Below are 24362 nucleotides of genomic sequence, written 5' to 3'. Positions count from 1 at the left end.
ATTGACATCTCACACACTCTCCTGGCTCCTCTTAACTAACCCTTTAATAGTTCTCATTAGTCTCAGAAGTTTGGTGACTTGATGAAATTTCCAGCACAGCTTAATTCCAACTCCACACTAGTAATCCAGGCTGTGAGTTAAAAGTCAAGTCATTGTTGAAAAATAGTTCAAAGCCACATTATCATCTGAATCTTACTTTTAACGGACAATAGTGGAAGACATTTTTAAACAGCCATAAAAAAATAAGGTCACAGAACAGTAATTACATTTCAAGTCACTCAAATGTGTCATTTTTAATCAAGTCAGTAGAAAAAATTACATGTACAAATATTTATTATAGTCATTTACAGTCTTCTCTAAAGCAATTAAACTTCACTGATAAATTAAGTATCACCAGGCTTTTATTTATAAATAAAATATGAAAATAATTAACTGTGTGAGTTGGGTTAGTGTGTTTGTTCAAGCTAAAGTCACACGCTGTCCAGGTTTAAATGTGACAGAATGTAGAGATTTTCCATCTCCTGAGCTGCCAAAGTTTTCATACCTACAAAAAAATAAAAGTTTGCAGTATAAGTTACTAGAAAATGCCAAATACTACATTCCACTACCACATGGAGGGTCTATTTGTCTTTCTAGCCAACGCTAACAAGATATTCAGTCATTTAACACATATTCCAGCTCAGCTATTATTCCATTGAATTCACAATATACAAAGCAAGTGATTCAACTTGAAAAACATGCTGAATGCTGTAAGTGGGACTATAGTATTGATTCATATGCCTTTTGTTGCTATTTGGCAGCAGGTTTGAAACAGAAATTAATCACAGGCTTTTCATTTGCTCCTGTAGGTGAGACTTTAAACACATCATTTTATATGCTTGATGAATTTTAATTGCCAATAGATCCTATTATGGATTTTTTTCCTAAAATAAATTGTTTAATTTAAAACACAATTTTCACTTTGTGCATAGCAGCAGCAGTTTTTGTTGCAATGGTTTCATCTACTAACATTAGTGTAATTTGTATTGCAGTGACTGATCCACTTGGGTGTCCTCATACTCACAGTTTTGTGTATCTGCTCCAGTCAGACTTGCTGAGAGATGGTCTGGTAACAGCCAGGGCAGAGTTTAAATGAGCCCAACAGAGAAGCAGGCCTGGCTGATTGGAGGCTGAAAGCACCCGGACACACTCCTCCTACACCCACACCCACAATATATAGGCAATCATGCATAGAATAGAATAGAGTTATGTAAAATTTTATTTTTACTACAGTCTTTTAGACTTACGTTGACTCTCCTGTAGTTGTTCTTGATGTTATTAATGTCTTGTTGTAGCCGGTCCAGCTGTTCCAGGCCTAGATCTTCATATCCACACAGGAGGGAAGACATGTAGGCAGGAGGGATTGAGCCACTGGGGTCACGGGCCGATGCCCCTGTACAGTCATGGGTTATGGAGTTGGTTCCAGAGGCACTCTGAGAGTTCTATCATAGCAGGTAGAAGAGGGAAAATGGACAGACACAAAAACCAAGTGAGAAATAAGTGTTTCTCAATCACTGAATCAAGGTATGAGCTAAAGGTATCAAATGAAATTGCAGATATTACTTATGGACTTGACTCTGTAAGAGATCTACTAGATAAACTCAAAGGAAGGGACATTATGAAAGAGGTTGCTTTAAAAAGTCATTCACAAATGTGTTAAGAAAACAACTGTTGCAGTGAAGGTTTTTTTAAATTTATATCGTGCAGCCCTAGTCTAATAGGGCTTCCAAAATGTGTAAAGTAAAGTGGACTGCAAGGCTGGAGTGGGGTTTCTAACTAGGATAAAGGTTTGTGTTTTAGCTGTTGTTGACTAATGTGTTTGCTTTTGTATACCTGAATATTAATAAAATATAGAAAAAAAGGACTGCTTACCAATCCGGATATGGGCGAGTTCCCCAACTCTGACTCATAGGAGCTTCCAAAGTAGAGTCTCCAGACGTTGCTCCGGAGTTGTTCATCTTCTGCTTGGAGTTCATTGGGCTCCAAGAGAATCATGGACTGGTCCAGCCCCACACATGGGTCTCCCTCTCCCACTGAATCATCGGAGCCACTGCTGTTGTTTGGGAACATCATGGAAGACAGGCTCATATCGCTGTCTGAGCCAGAGGTCAGCTCCTAATTGTTACACAGAAACAGAGGATCAATGTTTATGTAGATAACTACAAAAGACTGAAAAAAACATATGAACAAGCAGCAACTTCACTGTATTATTGTAGATTCTTGATTATTACTGAATACATTATTTAACCATATCATTGTTACCATGGTTGGGAAACATTAAAATTATGTTGAAAATTAAAATTGAATTCACATGAAGAAAAACCCACATGCTGAGATACATACAAAACACCACATTTAATTAGCCTTGAGTGACAAATACCAGCACTTGGCTGCTTCGACACGAACCATAAATAATAAAAAATGAACTGGCCAACAGTTCCGTCTCATTTTATTGTGTTCCTAGGCAATATCATCTCAACACAATAAACTCATCAGACTTACATGTGCAGTGCCGCTGGCCAAGCTGTTATGGACAGCCTCCAGCTGTGCGTTGTAGAGCAGGGCCTTTAGGTCTGCACCAGTGAACTGCTCTGTCACTGCTGCCAGCTGCTTCAGATCTACATCAGCAGCCAGGGGGACACCAACACTCAGAGCTTTCAAGATTTCTACACGGGCCTCCTGAAAACGTGACAAGAGGAGATCACTTGTCAAGAGTTAGACTGAACAAAAACGATCTGCCTGGAATCTCAAAACTTTGTTTGTTTCACTGAGTGTCCCCCTTCTGCCACCACAACAGCCCTGACCTGCCAATGCATGTTTTTTTATTAGACTAGAGCTGCACGATAAAAAAAAGAAAAAAAACATATACTGCAACATTTGTTTTCTTCCTGCAATATATATTGCTATATGAAACATACAGGAATTCTCACTACATTACTTGAATAGCTTAATTTGTAAAAAAAAAAAAAAAAAAAAAGATAATTCTAGAAGCATTTTTCAGTGTGGCAGGTTGCATTATCCACTGCCAACAGTGATTCACCTGGATGACCAAGGCACCCTGACCGCTCTGCAGCTACGCAGCCCCAAACACAACAAACTGGCATGCACTGTGTGTTCAGCCACCTTTCTACTGAAACCAGAATTAACGGTTTCAGCAATTTGTGCTACTGTAGCTCTTCTACTGGGTTGGACTATTCAGGCTGGCCTTTGCTCCCAATGTGCAACAATGACCCTTGGACATGACCCTGGTTCTGGTTCAGTGCTTTTCCTTCCTTGGACCACTATTGTTTATTGAAGTTGCTCCAACCCAGTTATCAAGCGATTAAAATCAAGCTATGTCAAAGTTGCTCAAATTCTTACACTTGCCCATGTATTTTGCTTCCAACACCTCTAAATCAGGGACAGAATGTTCACTTGCTGCATAATAACCCACTTCCCACTTCTAGGTAATATTGTAATGAGATAGTCGCTGTTATTTGATTCAGCTGTCAGTGGTCGTGATGTAATGGATAACTTTTTTAGGAGTTTGAGGTACAAAGTGTTATGCAGCTGTACAGACATCTAGCTGCAAAACACTTTTAATTACTCATTAGAAGATATCTGTCTGTCTATCTATAGACAAACAGACAGAAAAAGAGACAGAGAGATTTAGAGAAAGAGAGAGAGGTAGAGGTAAAGAGAGAGGGGGAGAGGGAGGTAAAGGTAGAGAGGTAGAGGTAAAGAGAGAGGGACAGAGGGGTAGAGGTAGGTGGGAGAGAGAGGTAGAGAGAGGGACAGAGGGGTAGTGGTAGAGAGAGAGAGGTAGAGAGAGAGAGAGAGGTAGAGAGAGAGAGAGAGGTAGAGGTAGAGAGAGGTAGAGAGGTAGAGAGAGGTAGAGAGAGAGAGGTAGAGAGAGAGGGGGGTAGAGAGAGTTAGAGAGAGAGGTAGAAGGAGTTAGAGAGAGAGAGGTAGAGGGAGGTAGAGAGAGAGAGGTAGAGGGAGGTAGAGAGAGAGGTAGAGGGAGGGAGGGAGAGAGAGGGGTAGAGGGAGGGAGAGGTAGAGGGCAAGAGGGAGAGGTAGAGGGCAAGAGAGAGAGGTAGAGGGAGGGAGAGAGAGAGGTAGAGGGAGGGAGAGAGAGAGGTTGAGAGAGGGAGAGCGAGAGAGAGAGAGAGAGAGAGAGAGAGGAAAAGAGGGGTAGAGGTAGAGAGAGAGAGAAAAAGAGGGGTAGAGAGAGAGACAGAGAGAGAAAGAGAGGAAAAGAGGGGTAGAGAGAGAAAGAGAGGAAAAGAGGGGTAGAGAGAGAGAGAGGAAAAGAGGGGTAGAGAGAGAGAGAGGAAAAGAGGGGTAGAGAGAGAGAGAGGAAAAGAGGGGTAGAGAGAGAGAGAGGAAAAGAGGGGTAGAGGGAGAGAGAGAGAGAGGAAAAGAGAGAGAGAGAGGTAGAGGGAGAGAGAGAGAGGGAGAGAGAGAGAGTGAGAGAGAGAGAGAGAGGTAGAGAAAGAGGTAGCGGTAGCGAGAGAGGCGGAGGTAAAGAGAGAGGGAGAGGGAGGTAAACCTAGAGAGGTAGAGAAAGACAGAGGTAGAGGTAAAGAGAGAGGTAGAGACAGAGAGGTAGAGAGAGGGTAGAGGGAGAAAGGGGTAGAGGTAGAGAAAGAGAGGTAGAGGTAGCGGTAAAGAAAGAGGTAGAAAGAGAGGTAGCGGTAAAGAGAGAGGAGCTGAGGTAAAGAGAGAGAGGTAGAGAGAGAGAGAGAGAGAGAAGTAGAGAGAGAGAGGTACAGGTAGAGAGAGAGCTGGATTTATAGAAATATATAAAGTTTAATGAATCAATGCATTTGGACAAGCATGACTAGGCACACCCGTAGGTATTAGAAGGTTAAACTGACTAATTTTAGTTCAACAGACCAGGTCAGGAGGGGGGCAGTAGAGGGACTTGTCCAATCGTCCAGGTCTAAGCAGAGCAGGGTCGATCAGATCTGGACGGCTCGTGGCTGCAAGCACATATACACCTACAAACAAAAACATACAGCATTATTACTTATTTGGAAAATATGCTCCTTTGCTTTCTCACTAAGTGTTATATGAGAAGACTGATGATGCTCTGCTTTTGAGTTTGTTAAATATAACATGTTGAGCCAGAAGTGAGTTAGCACAACGATTGAGAGCAGGAGAAACAATTAGCCTACTGTGTCCAAAGATATAAAAATCCACCTAACAAAGCATCTTTTCACAAGTGTAAAAACAATAAGTTGTGCTTTGTTACATATAGAGTTCTTAGTTCACAGGAACTTCCTGGTGTATTTATTCATCGTAAGATTGCCTGGAAACTCCCAACAAATAAAGGGCTATTGTGTTGGGTATGACTTTTCCTGCAGGCGGGATAAAATCACCTAAATATGCCAACATAGTCTTTTAACAGATTATTATACATAAATAATATTGTATCTACTATCCAACTAATGTATGATCTACCCTGCAGTCCCTCCACCCCATCCAGCTGGGTGAGGAGCTGGTTGACCACACGGTCGGTCACTCCTGTGCTGTCGTGGCCCCTCCGGGGAGCCAAAGAGTCGAACTCGTCAAAGAACAGGATGCACGGTTTGGCAGCTTGTGCCCTGGAACACACAGTGGAGTTACTCATCATAGCTACCCACAAAAGTAATGATAGAGTGGCAATGTGGTGTTGGGACATTAGATATTTACTAACCTCTGGAAGACATGACGGACTCCCTGTTCACTTGCTCCAATGTACTTACTCAGAAGTTCAGGACCCTGAGGAAAGTTAAACAACCGTGGTCACTGAGTTACTGATGATACGGTACACGTTGCTCTTATTGCTCTTTTTTTACCCTCCAAAATAAAGCCCAGCTAACCTTGATGCTGATGAAGTTCATACCACTGTCTTTAGCCACAGCCCTGGCTAGCAGGGTCTTCCCAGTGCCAGGAGCTCCATACAGCAATATTCCAGAGTGATGGCGGATAGGAAGATTGGAGAACAGGACAGGATACTGCAGTATACAAGACCCATAGGAAATACATATTACTAGTGTGATTATGATTATTTTCCCCATAGTCAAAAATATTTCAGCCAGTGAAGTGTAATTTTATGTGTAAATACTGTACTGTAAATGTTTCCAACTTCTTGACAGATTGGCTTTGGAACAAAACAATAACGGCACAGAGATGAAGGCTGGCAGCATCAAATATTAAAAGCTAAAAATAAATCAAATCAAACCCCCTATCACACAATATAGTGCTTCTCCAATCAGCTGGGAAAACCACTGTGGCTCATACAAAAAAATGGAGTTTAAAATCAGAATGCATTTTGTCATTAAACACAATGCCACACATACATATACATTCACTGGCCCCTATTAGGTACAGATACACAATCTAATACACCAGCTCTGCCATGAATTCTACTTGACAATGTTTTGGCCACCTCATTTATTAAATAGGGTTCTAAAGTTTTGGCCACCCTATTTATTTTTTTTATTTTTTAATTTAGAACCACCTCTTCTTATAATGCACTACAGTATGACTCCACTATGACCTCAATAATAAACAGAGAGTAGAATTATCACCTTTCTGACAGTTCCAACTTACAAACTGAGAAATTACAACATTGTAAAAGTAGAATTCATGGCAGAGCTGTTGCATTGAATTGAATTAGATTGTACAGATGTACCTAATAAAGTGGCCAGAGAGTGCATATATACACTGAAAGTGGAGGTTCTATTTTACGGAAAACAGTTGGTCTTTCGATTGATGCCATTGATACTGACCTTAGCAGGGAGCAGTACAGTGTCCGTTAGCTGCTGTCGCACCTCTCTCAGTCCTCCCACCCTTTCCAACCCAGCTCCACTTGGGGTGTGGAGGTCTACACCCCATAATGAGGGAGGTGTGAATCCCTTAAGAGCCTTTGCAAAGTCCTTCTGTGAGAGGAACACACCTAACAGATATAAAGAGTACAAACAAATGATGTAAGCACAGTGGAAGAGCTTAACGGAACACTAACAGATGTAACTACATTACAGTAAGTATTATATAATAACAAAAGTCTTTATTACCTTGGTCACTGTGTCCTCTTTGTGAGGTGCTGGCATGGACAGCTCGCTTCAACAGCAGGGCCAGGTCTTGAGGTGTGTAACCCTCTGTCTCCTTGGCAACAGCCCCTAGGTCAAGAGTCTGTAAGGTGTCCGCAGAGAGACCGGACTTCCTAAAAATCAGATGCCGCAAGATGTCCGCTCTCTGGGTCTGAAAACAATTAAACACAAGATGTTGGTTTTGTACTTTTTTCACATTGCTTCTGAATATGCATGTGTGAGTGTTAACCTGGTCTGGAGGCTGAATGTGTGCAAATCCCTGAATGAGGTGGGAGCCCTGGACTTCAGTCAAAGAAGGGTGGAGGGAGTGCTCACTTTGGCTGGTGATAATCAGACACACCAGACTGCAGTGAACCACCATGTCATCCACAACATCCTTCAGACCTTTAGTACAAACAAAAGCAGATTCAACATCAAGGCCTGTAAAATTTATTAGAGCTTGCTGAGATCAAATACGATGACTAAAAACCCCACAAATATTCAAAAAAAAGGTATGGTTTACTTTGTGCAAGGTGCTGTTGAAGCAGTGCCTCAGGGCCATGCTCATGTTCAGGTGAGCTTGGTGCCCCCATCACACAATCCAGGTCATCAAGAAGAACAACTGAAGGCTGCCTCCACTCTGCCTGTTCAAAAATATCCTGCAGCATCTGTCTCACAGTTTCTGCTCTTTTGCCTGAGAAAAAAAAAATACATAAAAATGTTTCCTGATGAATACATCCAAGTTGTGTAACCTATAGGTTAAGTGTGCTGTGTATGGGGATGCTAAGACCTTGTAGCATTTTGCAGTCCACCACTTCCACATGTGCATCAAGATCTTCTCTAGCTTTGCAGCACAGTGCTCTGGACAGAGTGCTCTTTCCACTACCCTGTGTGGAGAAAAAATAAAAACAACACGTCACCTGCATAACTAAACAGCAGTTTTCAATTATAATGTATTAAACTTAAAACAAATCTGCATTGTGAATAAACATCAAAGTTGAGCACAGCAATGTTTAAATGATATTATGACTGTTGTGTAAAGAATACCTTAGCACCAGTGATGAGTAATGCTCCACCTTGAAGTCCCCTTCCACTGGCACCAAGCTCATGTGAGAGGAGACTACCAAGAAGGCTGTGCGAGATGAACTCAAATCCAGTCCTACTAAGCTCATCAATCCCGCTGGAGAGAGATAAATTAGTAAGAGATATACAGAGAAATGAATGTTTGACAGAGGCCAGGTTGATTAAAACAGCCAGAGAAATAGCTACAGACTTACCCAAGAAGACTGAGGGTGGGAAGCTCTGAGTTAGGCCTTTCAGCTGTATTCACGGCTGGCATGGTTACTGGCACTCTGTCTACCTGAGTGTCACACAAAGATATAAACTCCATGAAAGAAACTTCAAAAAAGATTGTTAAAAATAAGTTTTAAATGTAATCAATTATCTACATGGAATTATATGTATATAGAGCACCCTGTTTGTAAAGGAAATTGTAATGGAATTGATGAGAAGAATACAAAATACATATGTTAATACCTGTATGTCTTCCTTCTGGATAAGAGTGGGTGCTAGTAGAAACAGCTGGTCCGGATGATCGCGCTCCCCTTCTGGCTTCAGCACATTTAAAGCAAACTCTAACTTTGCTATAAATAGGAAAAAGGGCAGGTGAACACTGCCATTTTATTACAGCTAATTGCATGTACTGTACTTTTAACACACGCATTATTTTTGCCTCTTTCGTAATAAACATTTTGGGAACTTTTTATAACTATCTGCAGATTTGGCAGTATATAATTTATAAATACATTTCTGACAAGGTGGTAAAACAAGTGCAGAAATGAATCACCATCGGCTCCGTGTAGGAGGATGGTGCCAGACCGTGCAGTCAGACAGGCTAAAGGTTCATGACTCTGAGTGTGCAGCCAACCAAGGAAAGCTGTCTGGATCTGCTCATCATCCTCCTCAGGCTGAAGAAATAATGTCAAAGATCACACAGAAATAAGGGTAAGAGACAGATTAGATCTTGTGCTTTGTGCAAATGAAAGGTTCTAATATTTCATCCTTTACAGCATTACAGATGGCTGCTCCAGAACTCACCAGTGGTTTTAAAGGCTGTAGACGAATAGTAGTGGCTACTTTGATGGTCGATTTCACTGGCTTAATTCTAACAGTTGAATGTGGATGAATTTTTAGCTTGGTGGCCAGAGGCTGGGGGATCTAACAGAAAAAACACAATTTATTAAGATACATCCACTTATAGGGCAGAAAAGTGCCACAATAACACAAGCCACAATGAAGCAGTTTAAAAATGGATCAACTATTACTCTGCTGAACAGCTTGCTTACCCATACTCTTCCACTATGTATCTCTCCCTTGATAGGACTTTTTTGTTTGACTGTTAGATTCTCAAGACCATGGCACACCACGCGGACCACCACAAGCTGTTCTTCTTCTTTCATCTCGTTTCCATCCACTAAAGATGGAACTTTAGCAAGTGTGTTCTTCTTTTTCTCCATGGCCTGCTTGGCTCTGTCCCTTGTTTCTTTAGGAGAAGAAACTTTAGAGAGTAGACCATAAGTCACTAGAGACTGACCTCCACTTAGAGCCACATTTCGCCCATGCATCCAAGGAAATAAATGAACAACAGCAGTTGAGACATGGCTTATGGTGCAAAGAGAGTGAGGAGGTGCACTGCACACTCTGTACATAGAATCAGTGAGGAGAGGAGGGAGCTCAGGTACTGGTGGTAGATCTTTAGTCCGGTCATAAGTGCCCTTTATCATAGACTGTAGGAGGCTTTTCAGGTCAACTATGCCATACCACTGGTGACTTTGAGGAACAAGAGTAGTATTTTTTAATGAGGGCAAGGAAAGATCTGACTTCTGTTGCCTCTGAAGACGCTGTTTCTCACTGGTTGTTAGCACAGAACCACTGACGTTTCCAATTCCAGCACAGGTCTTAGGAGACACAACTAGTTCTGTGAACTGCTCTAGGCGACCAAAGGGTACAGATGGCAAAAGTGAAGCTGCAGATTACAAAAAGCAGAATAAACTATGTTCATGAATACAGGTCTAGGAATATGACCAGGACATACAATTCTAAGGGGCCAGCTAATATATTTAACCATGAAGCTAGATTAATACACAATGATACATTATATTTGTGGTCATAAAGTTATCCAGTCATCAGTCATACCTATGTTTCTTCTTAAAAATGTATTCATTTTGGATAATACAAGACACACTTAACATACTGTTTGCAACTGAGAAAAGTAAATAGATTTTACAAATTATAAATGCAATAACTCTGACCTATTTGAATGTAAACAGATGTGTGGTTATCCACCCACACAGGAAACACAGCATGTTGGAATACCACTCTGATCTGATCCAACAGGTGCTGCTCCAGTGTAGCACTATGTAGCTCCTATCAGTCACAGGAAAAACACACAATAAATGAATGCCTCTACCTGATAGCTTGCCTTGTAGTAATCAAATTGTGCATTTGGATATACTATGAACACATTAGGTTTTTGTTTACCCACCAGGATCTCCCAGTCATCATATGTCAGAGGTTCCACAAACACTTGATGCACTGATGAGACCTGGTGACATGGTCTCAGGAAGCCCTTGAGAAAGAAAAAACTCATTACCAATGAGTTACAAACACATGGTCAGCCTAACTACTACTTCCCAATTGTTGTTTGAAAATGTCTGCCAGGTTGTTGCTTAGACAGATTCCATGTTGTTCATTGTAGCACTCTACCTGCTCTCCATCTTTCAGGCCCAGTTTCTCTCCCAGGTGTCGACAAAGCTCCACCTGATGGGTGTCAAGGCTGGAAGAGGCTCTGTTTTGAGTCCAGCTGAGGAACACTGGGTCTCCATGGCCCCAAGACAACTCCAAGGCCTGGTTCTGAAGCACAGACATACAATTATATATCTGTAAAATTACTTTTTTTCTGGTGACAAAAAGGTTTTGGTAATTTAAGTCACTTTGCTACACAACATAGTAAATCAAGTAACAAAAGATTTAAAGATTTTACTCTATTATTCTTCTGATCGACAAAATAGAAACAGAGGAGAAAAGCCTGTGCATAGGGTGTGAAAATGATCTAAAGTAAGCTCATTCAGATATCACATATCAAGAATCATCTGAAAGACATGAAAGGTCTTTATGGATTTCTAAAGATGCCAACAGACCACAGTTAAACTATAGACATGACAGAGCAGTAGTTTTTAAAAAGAAACCCTGATGATCACCCAATCTTGTCCTGTATTTCTAGTGTAACTTAAGTCTTTGTCACCACCAAGTGAGAATCCAAAGGAACTACTAGAAAAATGTCTGAGTGCAATTCAGTACTGAAAATAGTATTTACAACAAACATGTTTGATGTCTTACAGTTTCGCACAGCAGTTTATCAAAACTGTTACTAGTGTAACACGTCCTATTAAGATCATGAGAAATCATACAGCTAGATTCAATCTTTATTTACTTTAAAGATTGGTATCTTGCTCTTCAATAGTCCACTTACTGGAACCTGTCATCTGTCACGAAAGTTTCTTTCTACCTTTCTCTCTGTCATGTATTTTATGCAATAAGTACATTAAAATGATTAACAGCTAAATTAACACAAATGTTGAGACGAGCTAAGAGGTAATGTTACCCGAACGTTACATCAACGTTAAAACCGTACAATATATAGAATGAAGAAAACGGACCAAGAAACAGACTGGCTAAGATTTTGTCTGAATGTTGTTGCAGTAAGCTAAACTTCCACTTGTAACGCGACAGCAGGATAGCTAGCTAACGCTACAGTATAAGCTAGCCGCAACTAACTTAGTTACCTCATTCAGGGAAAGATGCGATATCAACTTCGAGGGAATGTGAAGAAAGCAGTTTTTTGTGTTGTTAAAAACAACAGTTACGGGATGAATGCCCTGCTTATTAAACATAATTTTCACACATACCTAGCCCAGTTACATTGTTCTGCTAAGGTTAAATGTGCAACAACTTATAGTCAATCGATGTTCTCTGACTGATACAGACCAAAGTAGTTGAAATAGCGCAACGGAACTTTCAAAATAAGATTTTAGAAAGAGACACGCAACAACAGGCAACAGGCATTCGATTGTGCACAGAATAGCGAACACTTATTTTGAAGACTTCAACCGGAAACCTGTTTCCAGAAACATGGCGGCGCCTGTAGCCAACGCTTCAGGTTGTTGGAGCGATCCAGCGGTTTATAAACATCACGAACAGCGAAAAATATGCATTTCTCGACCGAAGTATAGGGAAGGAAGAAAGGCGAAAGCAGTTAAGGTAAGAACGAGTTATAATGTGTTATTATATCAGCAAGAACAACAAAGTGTATCTTAAGCTATAATGATGATGATAATACAGCTATTTCCGTAAGCATATATTATCTACTGTGAATACTTCACGGAATTTATAGTAATGATATGCTGGAGCATTCACAGTAATTATATCATCCTTATTATTAATATTATTATTATTAGTAGTAGTAATAGTAGTAGTAGTAGTAGTAGTAGTAGTAGTAGTATAATGACTTCTGTACGTTTTTGGCGCCTACTTCATCATACTTTCAGCTAGAAACAACGTTTAAACGTCAAAACGTTCATAGAGTAAATTGTTGCTTTTATACAGCTTTTATATATCTTTTATAATTTGCTTAACCAGCATGTAAAAAGCCCCATTTCCTTCTTTTTTCAGCTTTGCTTGGAAAATCCTTTCAAGGAAGCTTGTTCTAGTTTTACATTGTTGGAATTTTTCGATGTACCCTGTTCAAGTGCTGCAAAAACTGTAGAACAAGTATCATCCCGTTTGTCTTGTGCATTAGGTGTACACCATCAATTTAGAGTCCCGGTACCTGATGATTCAAGGGGTCCCAGCCATTGGACTAATGACAGAGCTGATCCAGCTTTGTGCGCTGTATGGAACTGTGGAGGTTTACAGACCCCTGGATGAATATCCTGCTGAGGAGTTCACAGAGGTTTATCTTGTCAAGTTCCAGAAACTCACAAGTGCAAGGTTCAGTACGTGTTTTACCACAATCATTGTAATATACTGGCATAGTTGGTAAAAAAAAAAAAACGTATATTCAATTCTGCTTAAACATTGATTTTCAGAGCAGCCAAACGTCACATGGATGAGACAAGTTTTTATGGCGGTGTGTTGCACATGTGCTATGTCCCAGAATATGAGACTGTGGAAGACACCAGGCTAAAACTGCAGGACAGGAGGAGATACATAATAAGGGCTGTTCAGACTAAAGGTACACTTTAAGAATAAATATAGATTTCCTTTTAAAAAAACTGTCAGGACTGAAAAACACACTTGCCTAATTCCACATATTAACATACTAATCTTTTTTATGATGTACATTAATTTTCTATAATAATAATTTTCTATTCTTTTCCTGATAAGTCAGATGTCTGCAAGGTTTTTAAGCACTGCCCCTTTTGCCATGGCACATACACATGGAAAATGTTACTGATATGTATTTACTTGTATATTTTTTTTAAAGCTAGAGAAAAGGAAAAACAGGAGAGAGCAAATAAGGAGCCCACGACATCAGGCACAGCCACCACAACAGAGACTATTGTTGCTGGACATGACAGGAACTCTGAGAGTGATAAAACATGGGAGTCACCGAACATCAGCCATTATTCAAACTTTCCTTTACTGCCATTACCCCCCCAGGAACATCATTACTACGGACATAAATATCAACAAGCAGCTATACCAACAGAGGACAAAATGGGGACATTACATAATGTCATTATCAATCCGAAACACCTTCCAGGGCAGAGTTTAAGCTCTGGTGGAACCTCCTCAGACAGAAGCAATCCAAATCATACATCTGCAGTCAAATTTGTTCCGAGGACATCACACTTGAAAAACAGAAAGCGCAAAATGGAAGAGGCTGCAGATAATTTATTGACTGATGTATCTGGAAAAAATGAACCACTGATTGGGCCAAAGTTACCTGAACCACCTATACAAGACATGGAGGATGAGTCACTGAACACAACTGTCAGCCTGATCAGGAACGCTATGAAACAGGTTACCTATAATCTGATTTTGTTTGTAGCAAGTTAGAACTAAATTTAGTCTTCGGTATAGCTGTTATGATTCGTGCCAATAAAATAAAAATTTCCTTTCTTTTTTCCCAGGTGGGAGCAGCTCCAGATCTCAAACCGGTAGAAAAAAAGATGAAACCACGTCGCAGGATTTGATCCCACTGAGCACTTGGTGTTAGACTTTTTACAGAAAATATCACTTTTACTTTAGAAAATTAAGTTTTTTCATGGAAACTTTTTTTTTTATTTACACATTTTACATCTCTGTGCAAACAGTTGGTAAGTCTTGTATTAAAAAGTACAGCTGAGAATAATTTCTTTATTGATCCAGTTTTTCCTGAAATATATTCCTCTCAAAGGCCTCAATACTCTGAAAAGGAAGAAAAACAGAATGTGAGATCAAAAATGTCTGACTTAGTAGTTTAATTTATTACATTTCACATCATTAGGGATTACCGTGGTGTCAGGGATGCAGGTTCCAAAAGCTTCAAGCAATAGATTCTCTTCTCTTACGGCTTTTTCAAAGTCTGCAAAAGACAGTCTGCCATCATGGTCATGGTCCTGCAAATAGAAACAACACTGGCAGGCATGTGGTCAACTTCTCTTTTATAAAGTGGGCAAGAGATTCAACTTAATTTATAGCAATACAGAATCACCCTAGTTACATCAATGAAACGTGAGATTGTAGCTTCTACCACTCCATTACCATCTTCTTGAGTGTGATCTCCACCAGGTCTTTTATTCCTTCATCAGGGTCCTCATCTGTCGGCTGTCTGACGAGGCTGTTCTTCAGCATGTGAAACATCTCTTCTCTTGAGATGTAGTTGTCGTTATTCAAGTCGTACACATGAAAGCAGTCTGAACCATCCAAATTTATGTTAATGGATTGTAAGCCGTGTTTTCTTGCTTGTGTGTGTATTTGTGTAAGCTTAAGCACTGAAAGTAAGGCTGAGCACTTACATTTTATTTTCTCATCCAAGGTCCCTCGAAGGAAAATAGAAAGCCCCTCAATCCATTCTTTCATATTAACAAAGCTGTCAGTGTCCTTGTCAAACGTCCTGAAGACTGGAGGACAGATAATTGTGATCATGTACAAGATAGTAAACAATCACCACACTCTGCATTCAAACTGCTGCTGGTGTAAATCTTAAATGTTTGTCCTTTTAAATATGAAATATTTGCCATCTTTTAAATTTAAGCAGCACCAAAGGTGCACAAGCAAATGTTTTAAAAAATAATTAGTAACTGCCAACTATACAGAATACCTCCATCCATGATTATGTCATCGGTCATCCCAAAGTTGTTGTGCAGTATGGTCCTGAATTTCCCTCTGTCCAGGCCGTTTACTGTTCTACCCACAGCAGCCGGCTCCCTCATCAACACGTTAAACTCTCGAATAAGGCACTCAATCTCCGTTTTATTGACTGGAGTCAAAGAAATATTGTATTGTTAATATTACATAACATAACATGCATAACATAAAATAACACAATATTCCGTTATGTGTTACTTTGCATCGTTATGTTAGCGATAAAGCAAAATGCGCTCTTAGCGCAGGACAGATTAGTGTTAGATATAATTTGAATTTTTTTTAAAGTTTTGACTCAATACTTACAGTGTTCTACATCTTTTGAGATAGACTCAGCAAGAGTTTGAATTAATTTTCTGTTCATAGCAGACATTTTTAGAGACAGACGGACAGGGCGGTAACGCTGAGCCTTCCACAGGGACAATGTTGACATACCGTCGGTATGGCAACTACGCTATGTTTTTTTTTTGTTTGTTTGTTTTGTTTTGTTTTTGCCTTAATGCATAAAATTAAACAAACGCTTAAGCCCAAAACGTTTCTTTTTATGGGTTCAGATGATGTTTACCGAATGGTCAGTCAGGTCGTTTGTTCCTGATGGCTGCACAATGAGTCTTTGGTAGAAATTTTACATTTGTCTACATGAGTTGTTTTGTGATTATTTTCTTCGAGGTGATTAGTGTCATGCAAAAACATGTGTCAAGCTGGAAAATTAAATAAAAATAAATTTTCTAAAACTGAACATTACAGTACTGTATGTACAGATCACGCTACTGAGGATTTTTCGGAAATAGCTTGATTTCCGGTCTCATTCCAGCTGGAAGCGAGAATGCTGAGACCTCCAACTTATTGTAAATGCGTTACTGCTGAAAATGACGGATAGCTAATTTGGTTTGATTTGTTTTAAACATATCAAATATAGTCTTGTATACCGTGTTCTTGATCTCATTTTCCTGCTGTTCGCTCTTTAGTTTGCAATGTGAGTACATAGTACCAGTAGTACAACTTCTTACCACTAGGTGGTAGTCATCTAATCCATCAAATGAACATGTTTACTAGTTTTCCTTTCCTGTCATATTCAATTGCAGCAACGCTACCTAAAATACAACACAAAATAATCACAATTATCTAATTAACTAGAATGTATTTTTTTTCATGGTGTAAATTTTTAGGTTTATTTTCTGACATAACTGGAAGTGGCTCAACTTAAAATAATAATGAAACAAATCATTAAATGTAAAGGTAATCAGTAATAGCATTACTTTATGTAATAACTTAGTAAATAAGAACAATAAATGATTTATTACTTAAGGTCTGACATTTAATATACAACTACAATAGATTACAAAAGCAACAGACTGAAACAAAAATCATGTAAAATGTTTGAAATGCAGAGATCGGGTTTCAAAACTACATCTTGCTCTTCTGCTCCATTAATTCACAATATTGCACTATCACATATTCCTTGTCGTTTGTGTTTGTATGTAGCAAAAAACAGAACTACTGTGTACATGTGTATGATTGTGACAAGTTAAATCTGTTAAGAGTGTATTTTTTGTCCAACCACTATTTGAACATGTGTATGAATCCGTATGCAAGGTGTGTCTGAGTCATTCAGACCGAGATGTAAAGTTAGTTCTGATTGGCAGTCTTGTGTCGATCCAGTGGTTTGGGTTGTCGATCATGGAGGTCCACACAGCAATTTCCTCTTCTGTGGAGTCCATCCAGGTGACAGCTTCACCATAACTCTGACCTACCATTAAAAGCACACAGTATCCCTCATTTACATTGCATCATTTGGATAACAATGCTATTTTCTTGCATGATACGTTGAAAGATGAAAGACCATGCATCAGTGTCCATGTATCAGTGTGATAAGCTAATTATTTTACAAGCAGACTACAAACCAAGAGAACAGTCTGACAGCCAACAGAAAGCAATGAAAATGGATAAACTTAAAAGTTAGCAGAGGTATGCTTTGCCGTCTGAACACTAACCACTTGTTAAAAAGTATCCTCTTTACACACAGTTCTCACTTACCACCTTATTATGACATCATCTTTCTCTACCCACAATGAGATAAAACACAAGAAAGTCACTATCAGCAGTTTGATCTTGAGAACTATATACTCATACAAAAGTGTGATCATTATAACACAATAACTGAACTAGCAAATGTCACACTTGTCTCAACCTTACATTTACAAGTTCACTAATGACACAGCTTTACCCCATCCTGCAGTCTAGTTGGAAAGTTATAACTGTCACCTATTCAAAATGGGAGGCAAGGCACCAAACACTAGCCTAAAAAGTACCTGCCTCTAAAGACATGCCTATCTGAAATGCCAACAGGACAAAATGCAATGACTGTGACTTATGGGGTTGTAACTCTGTGATCATACCAATCCTGAACACCACCATGGATGAAGCATAACTGCTTTTAATGCAAAGCACACAGACAAATTATCACTACAGTATGTATCTATATCATGCAAGCACCTTTTGTGAACTTTCAGTCTTGCTTACTTTTTGTAAACTTATACCACTGATAATATATTGAACACTGGTTAGATTCTACTAAGATGTACAGGATGTGATGCATTTTATATTATTAGAAGCCAAACCGAGCATCTTTTGCCCGCAGAAACAGGAAGCCACAGTCTGTACTGACAAAGTAATCCCTGCTTTTTATTAAATATTTTACAGAACCTAACAAACAAAAACAAAAATGAAGAATATGTCAGAATGTGAAGCATTAGTGAAGGTCCATTTGATCGTGCATTTGTCCCTTAAATAGAGCTAAATGGTCAAACTGTAAAAATATTGTTCTTTATAAAGTGAATATGAAATGTCTTAAAATGAACAGGGCACAGACTCTTACCGGTTCCACAGCTCAGACGAACCCCTCCTAGGACTAGTGTCTTTAACCCATCACGTTGCCAGACTGTCAGCTCAGCGCAGGCCTCCCTCAGATCACTAGTGTGGAAGCCATCATACACCATGGTGTGGTTGTAGGTAGGGCTAATAGAGCGCTTTACCACCCGTGTCTTCTGACCACTCTGTCGACTAGCATCTGGCAGTATGTAGCTTGTGGGGTAAAAAGTAGGACTATGAGTGACAGAGATTTTGGGCCCATGTACACGGAATAAATTATTTAATAGGAATACAAGAAGTTGGTCATGGTTCTATACTCAACAGTGGACACTTGTGTTTTTAAAATCTTGAAACTGTAAATACAGTCTTTGGGTTGCAAAACTCTATTTTACATTGGGTTAATAAAAGGATGAACAGAAAAATGCTTAAAATTATGCAGTGCTGGCACACCTTCTAACAAATGAGTCTATGACTCCTCCTTTGTTGGCCAGCAGCCCTTGAGCCTCCCGAAGCCATATGTGAAGCTCTCCTGTGAGTGGCAGACCATCACCTTAACACACACACACAGAATGTTTGAGACTCAAGTGACTGTTGTACGGAAGTAGGACATAATGTGAAATCCATTCATTTCAGTGTCATCTACAACTCAGAACTAAACTTTAAAGGTCACGTGGTGTATGTCACCAAATCTGGTGATGCATTTATTACATTTGGTCTGTCTATATTTATTGACCTGTCAGTTATCTTTTAAGCACTTGAAATGCATGAACCTGTACAAAAGGTGCTACACAAATACATTTTGTTGGATTATTGATGACATATGTGTTTTTCTCACCCTCAAATCCCTCTGGGATGAACTTAATGGAGAGAATGATAGTTCCACGGCTGCTAATGGAGTTTGGACTCAAATAAACCTGGGTTGGTGGGTGAATGGGGGAGTAGAACAAAGAACATTAAGATAAAGCATAAAAAGATAAAGCAGAAGAGAAGACAAAGAATAAAAAGAAAGAGGCAGAGTTGTGGAAGCAGGAAAAGATTGAGGTTATATAAAACCTTAGTTGAAATTCACAGCATGTTTCCTTCTCCCTTTAGCTCTCCCAGACACAAGAGCCATTCCTCCCTGTATTCTCTGTCTCTAACAAAGGTGCTAGCACTGCTGTTACACAGACACTCAATTATTAAACAATGTAGATGCAGGCATCGGAGTGTTTTGTAAATATTAATTTTGGGAAAAATCAATCACGTGCAAATTCATGTGACTAGATGAACGTGCTCGGGGATGCAAGTAATTCATGTTTGCTCCTCCTTACTCGTGGTTGCAGGTCCTGCCACAGTGGCTGAGTGCAGGTCCAGTCCCAGAGACCCAGCGGCACCTCTACCTCCCCTAGAAACAGGTTTCTCCCCAGGGGCTCAGCGTGCCACACAGACAGGTTTAAAGTCCGGCTCCGTAGCTCTCCAACCCTCACTTTATACTGGCAGAAAATCAGAATCAGACAGGCAACAGAGAAGAGGATAAAATGTCAAAGTATTTGGAGATATATGGAGAAAACACTTTATGTTATACATATACTGCTCTGTCCCCTTAAGCTGCAAAACATACATTTTGCAAAGAATCATTAATGATAAATACTGGAGAAAGAAGTGAGGGCAGTGCATGCTGCAGGACATGTGGGGATGAGCTCAAGGACAAATTTCTGTGAAGACTGTACCTTTCTGTAATATGTAAATGGGAAATGTCTCACTTTGAGTGTCTGATCATAGACTGGGTTTAGTGTCTTCTTCTTCACAGAAGTTTTCTTCTTACTGTGACTCGATTTGTCCGGCAACAAATAGGTTTTAACATATCTGTAAAATATGTGTACACACACACATTATTTCACTGATTTTGTATGTGAGATTGTGGCTGCAGTAAATACATTGACATGTATGTATATCACTTACGGATCAGAGCGGTTCTTGCGTGCTGAAGCAATGTCCTCACAGCGATACACTTTAACATGCAGCTCCTCCTTCTGGGTGTTATAAACCAATGAGAATTGAATACGGCCCCTCACCTCCACCACTCCGAAATCTCCTGAGCTGAACAGACTCATCATGCTTCCACTGAGCTACAAGATGCACACACACAGAACAAAGATTAGTTCCTACGTCATTGTCCCAAGCTGAGTCATGTTGCGCCACTCGATGACCGATTAATCAAACGTGAATATGTGTGTACGTGTGTACGTGTGTACCGTGTAGCCAGATTGAAGGCTGCTGGTGGAGCTGCTGGTTTTTAGGGATGCTGGATCTTGCTCTGTCAGGCTGCTGCTCAGAGAGTCAGTGTCCCCATTGTGGCATTCAAAGTCATCCTAAACAGACACACACACACAAATCTCATACAGGCTATAACTACTGAGGTAGCCTCTCCCTTTGTATTATGTCGTTTAAAATACTCTTAATACTCTTATTATAATTAGGAAGGACAGATGTGTCATTGGTTTATACAATTAAACAATATAAAAATATTGACTTGTTATTGCTGTGTGTTTAAATAATTGGACAGTTCAAAGCAGTGTTTTCCAAAGCCATTAGTGGTGCTAATCTGTGAATGTGGGTGTGTGTTATAATCACCTCACGTTCCTCTGCTTGGCCATTGCTTCTCCTTTCACAAGCTATGAGCATAATGAGGAGTTAATAATAGTAAAGAGATCACTAGATAAATAGGTGCAGAAGCACAGAGATCGAAATTCACATACCACTAGATGACGAGGAACTGTTACTATGCTGAAGACCCTGAAATTGAAAATGTTTTAATAATTATATTTGGAGAAAACAGTTTCATGCATGGAAACAAGCAAGCACACACACAGACCTGTGTTACAGGACGTTTTGTTCTTGGTGCGGGTGTCAGTTTCAAATTTTCATGACTCCTGAAAGCACAAATAAGGTGAAATGTAGTTTCACAATAATCTCGCAACAAGTGATGTGATTTCTCTGCCCTCACTAACCCTCTATTCTCCTCTTCCTTGTTGTCCTTCAATCTTCTCTCTGGCACAGGAGAGGCGTTATTGTTGTGGGAGGTTTCCTCTCTGTCTCCATTAAACAGGCAGTCCAGGGGCACATCTGTGACCATGGCAACAAACACAGATCCACCACTAGGATATCCCTATAACAGTAACGAAGCAACCCCACAGGATAGTAATAGAAACAATACCTGAAAACTGACCTCTGCTTTTTGGCTTCCTTTGGCGTAATGTGGCGTGGACAAGGTCGTAGCCAGGTGATCGGTTGAGATGGCGTTTGCTGCGTTCCTCACTGAACCATGCACCCGTCAGGGAGCAGAGACGTGCTGGGTCTTTCTCAGTCTGATGGAGGACCCTGGAGCGGCAACATGGGGCCAAATTATACAACAGCTACTCAGCATGTAAAATAAAAAGTTAATAAAAATGTACTAAGACTTGCCATGTACATTAAATACAATGAGTTTTACGCAGTTCACCATGAGAGGACAGTAGAGCTAAACTAATGCCATGTTTAAACAGGTAAACTTACAGAATGACCGGGCAAATACCTTGATGATATATTTTTTTATTTATCAATATCAATTATAAGAAAATAGAATGTGCAGTTTACCTTAGGTAAAACAATACATTTATGTATTGGAAAACAAAATCAAGAAATGAATCAATAACACAGCAAATTTGACTATATGTCATTTGTGGTCAGTGGTCAGCAGCATTTTGATGAACTGCTCTCTAGGCAGAAATTATTTTAGTTAAATAATACTCATTGCACAGAGTCAAAGGCTTGAACCAACAGCCAGTGTGTTTATATAGGCACTAATATCTCAGTTATGTTTTTGCACATACAACATCATTTCTGAGGTTTAAAGAAAAATGAATACGCTAGTTAGACGTGGAAACCAGAAATCTATATGGAAATCAGGATGTCGTGGCACAATTATTCACTGTGTGTACAGCTGAATCATATTTTAGAGTTATTTTACACAGAAAAACAGAAGACATAAGCAGAAAGTGTCCTCTCACTCTTGTTTTTAACAAATAATGATCAGAGGAATAGGCTAAATACTGCAGATTGGCAAACATAACAGAGTTCAGACAGCCAGAAACCTCCTGACAAACACGCAATAGCGTGGTATGAATGTGTACACTGGGATATGAATAACCTGATTGAAACCAGTATAAGACTCAAAACCTGTAAACCTAGTTAGCAATGTGTATGCAAAGGTTGTTCAGGTATTTGACTCTGTACAATAAGCGAGACTACGCTAAGTAAAAAATACAACTTTTAACCTAAAACTGCACGTACAGAAATTAGTAAAATACATATTTCGAAGAGAACTTCTAGTAAAGTTCAGAAACTTAAGAGAATCTGTGTCATGGTGCATGCAGGCTGTTTAAAAGGTCAAACACTGTTACTTTTTATGTAGTTTGCTTCCCCATGCGTCACCCGTCTCTATGTTAGTGTTAATTACTGGACAGAAGTTGCACATAAAAGATAAACAGTCACCTCTGACCTTACACGTCCATCTTCCAGGTTACGCAAGTGCAAGTCACGTTCTAAGACCTGCAGGATGGTGGACTGTTCCTCCTCTGTCAGGTGGCTCAGGTCAAGAGAAGACTGAACCCGCTCCCCCTCCATCCCTGATAGAGAAGTGCGTGTGAACTCAAAATCTTAAAAGAAAATATAGATGGGAGCTAATAATGTTTAATTAAATGTATGTACTAATGGTGGTGTTTAATGTTTGTTAGTGCCTAAAATAAACATGCTAAAAGGCACTACAGCATTGCTTTTCCTGCAGCAGAATAAAAGAAGAACTGCTGTTTTTACTTCGTATCTATTCAGTGTTAAATAATTCAGAAGACAGAATGTGGAATGATTCATTTGGCTTGCTGATACAGTAGTGCGCTGCTTTTTTAACCCATGACCTGTCACATGTTCATAATTTGACTAAAATTCGACTTTCCGAACTTTTTTTTTTGAGCAAAGAAAAAAAAAAGTCTTCAGTTTCCCCACACGAAAAAAAGGAAAGATTATAAAAACGCCATGGGACAGTACACTTTTACAAATACTGCGTTTTGTTTTTCCTGTCTGTTTCAATGTCTTCCATCCCCTCCTGGTCCAGATGCTAGTACTATTAGACTCTAAATACTTTAGGAAAACTACAAAGGGGCTTGTTAATAATACAATTAAGTTGCTATTGATCTGATAACATGAAATAAGGCAGACCTCTGTGTGGATGATCTAACCTGCTACACCAAAGTCGGATGTTTTGATGTCTTAAATCGTGCGTGTGTGTGTGGGTGTTCACTGCCTCAGGGTTAGTTACCTTTAGGTAATTAACGCATGCGCAAAGCTTTTCTCCTGTCCAAGCCTTTCGAAGTTTGGCAAACACGATGTCATGCAAGTGCAGCACAGCTTTTACAATCTGACACCTAAACAAACACAAATGGGAAGTTGTATTTTTGAGTTGAAGTTGTTTATTTTATACAAAGCAAGACGCCTAACATTTCATGTCATATATCTGAAATTATTCTGCTCCAAGTCTCTGCCTATAATTATTGATATGAATTATCACTAATGGGAAAAACAAGCCTGTGCCGCACTTTCTTCATCATGAACACGACGAGAGACAGAACACCTGTCGCCACTTTTCCCCGTTTCGGGTTAAAGGCTAAACTCCCCTCTCCCATATCTATTAAAATACATAAAAAGAAAAAGAAAACCCCCAAAAGTCAAAACGCTGTTACCTTACTTGACCGCTTTCTCCACTTTCATCTGTGAAAAGTTTGGTGAAAAGTTGTCCTGAACGCGTCGTACAGTGTATGTGTGTGTGTGACTGTGTCCTGAGCAAACGGAGTGAACACGCCCTCCAGTGTCAATGAGCACAGGGGCTGCCCTCAGCTGGGAGCCGAGCACGACGGAACAAACAGAAACTACACAGAGGGAGAGGGACACAGTTACTCCTGTGTGTGTGTGTTT

General features: G+C 39.7%; 4 protein-coding genes across 6 annotated transcripts; 1 reads left to right on the top strand and 3 right to left on the bottom strand.

Moving 5' to 3' along the window:
- Window positions 1–315: 315 nt before the first annotated feature.
- Window positions 316–12138, bottom strand: pex1 (peroxisomal biogenesis factor 1). The gene is made up of 24 exons (XM_067502797.1): window positions 11942–12138; window positions 10863–11009; window positions 10642–10725; window positions 10409–10523; window positions 9443–10122; window positions 9195–9314; window positions 8944–9064; window positions 8634–8740; window positions 8375–8457; window positions 8145–8277; window positions 7888–7984; window positions 7621–7791; window positions 7348–7502; window positions 7083–7269; window positions 6798–6964; window positions 5886–6020; window positions 5720–5784; window positions 5485–5627; window positions 4918–5021; window positions 2542–2718; window positions 1912–2154; window positions 1287–1481; window positions 1064–1194; window positions 316–544 (listed from the first exon to the last, which is right to left on the bottom strand). Exons 1-24 carry the CDS (start codon window positions 12047–12049, stop codon window positions 460–462), a joined length of 3753 nt encoding a protein of 1250 aa, XP_067358898.1. The 5' UTR covers window positions 12050–12138; the 3' UTR covers window positions 316–459.
- Window positions 12139–12262: 124 nt separating this feature from the next.
- On the top strand, window positions 12263–14428 carry rbm48 (RNA binding motif protein 48). Its single transcript, XM_067502840.1, has 5 exons — window positions 12263–12416; window positions 12955–13145; window positions 13244–13389; window positions 13642–14180; window positions 14291–14428. Exons 1-5 carry the CDS (start codon window positions 12288–12290, stop codon window positions 14351–14353), a joined length of 1068 nt encoding a protein of 355 aa, XP_067358941.1. The 5' UTR covers window positions 12263–12287; the 3' UTR covers window positions 14354–14428.
- A 6-nt stretch (window positions 14429–14434) lies between these two features.
- Window positions 14435–16053, bottom strand: clxn (calaxin). The gene is made up of 6 exons (XM_067502856.1): window positions 15813–16053; window positions 15463–15621; window positions 15158–15262; window positions 14904–15055; window positions 14654–14758; window positions 14435–14567 (listed from the first exon to the last, which is right to left on the bottom strand). Exons 1-6 carry the CDS (start codon window positions 15937–15939, stop codon window positions 14517–14519), a joined length of 699 nt encoding a protein of 232 aa, XP_067358957.1. The 5' UTR covers window positions 15940–16053; the 3' UTR covers window positions 14435–14516.
- Window positions 16054–16186: 133 nt separating this feature from the next.
- Window positions 16187–24319, bottom strand: sytl1 (synaptotagmin-like 1). Of its 3 annotated transcripts, none has more exons than XM_067502809.1 (16): window positions 24131–24318; window positions 23710–23815; window positions 22897–23023; window positions 21574–21737; window positions 21368–21482; window positions 21232–21289; window positions 21116–21152; window positions 20991–21031; window positions 20612–20728; window positions 20319–20485; window positions 20120–20222; window positions 19688–19849; window positions 19213–19291; window positions 18828–18927; window positions 18385–18590; window positions 16187–17256 (listed from the first exon to the last, which is right to left on the bottom strand). In XM_067502809.1, exons 3-16 carry the CDS (start codon window positions 23019–23021, stop codon window positions 17114–17116), a joined length of 1617 nt encoding a protein of 538 aa, XP_067358910.1. In that variant the 5' UTR covers window positions 23022–23023; window positions 23710–23815; window positions 24131–24318; the 3' UTR covers window positions 16187–17113. The 3 variants fall into 3 exon arrangements, with proteins under 3 accessions (XP_067358910.1, XP_067358928.1, XP_067358919.1); XM_067502827.1 differs by having other exon boundaries at window positions 21586–21737; window positions 24131–24310; XM_067502818.1 differs by lacking the exon at window positions 23710–23815 and having other exon boundaries at window positions 24131–24319.
- Window positions 24320–24362: the final 43 nt, after the last annotated feature.

The sequence above is a fragment of the Channa argus genome, chromosome 1, assembly GCF_033026475.1.
Source record: "Channa argus isolate prfri chromosome 1, Channa argus male v1.0, whole genome shotgun sequence".
Classification (NCBI taxonomy): Eukaryota; Metazoa; Chordata; class Actinopteri; order Anabantiformes; family Channidae; genus Channa; species Channa argus.
The sequence above is the reverse complement of the archived record's forward strand: the minus strand, read 5'-3'. Positions and strand labels throughout refer to the sequence as shown.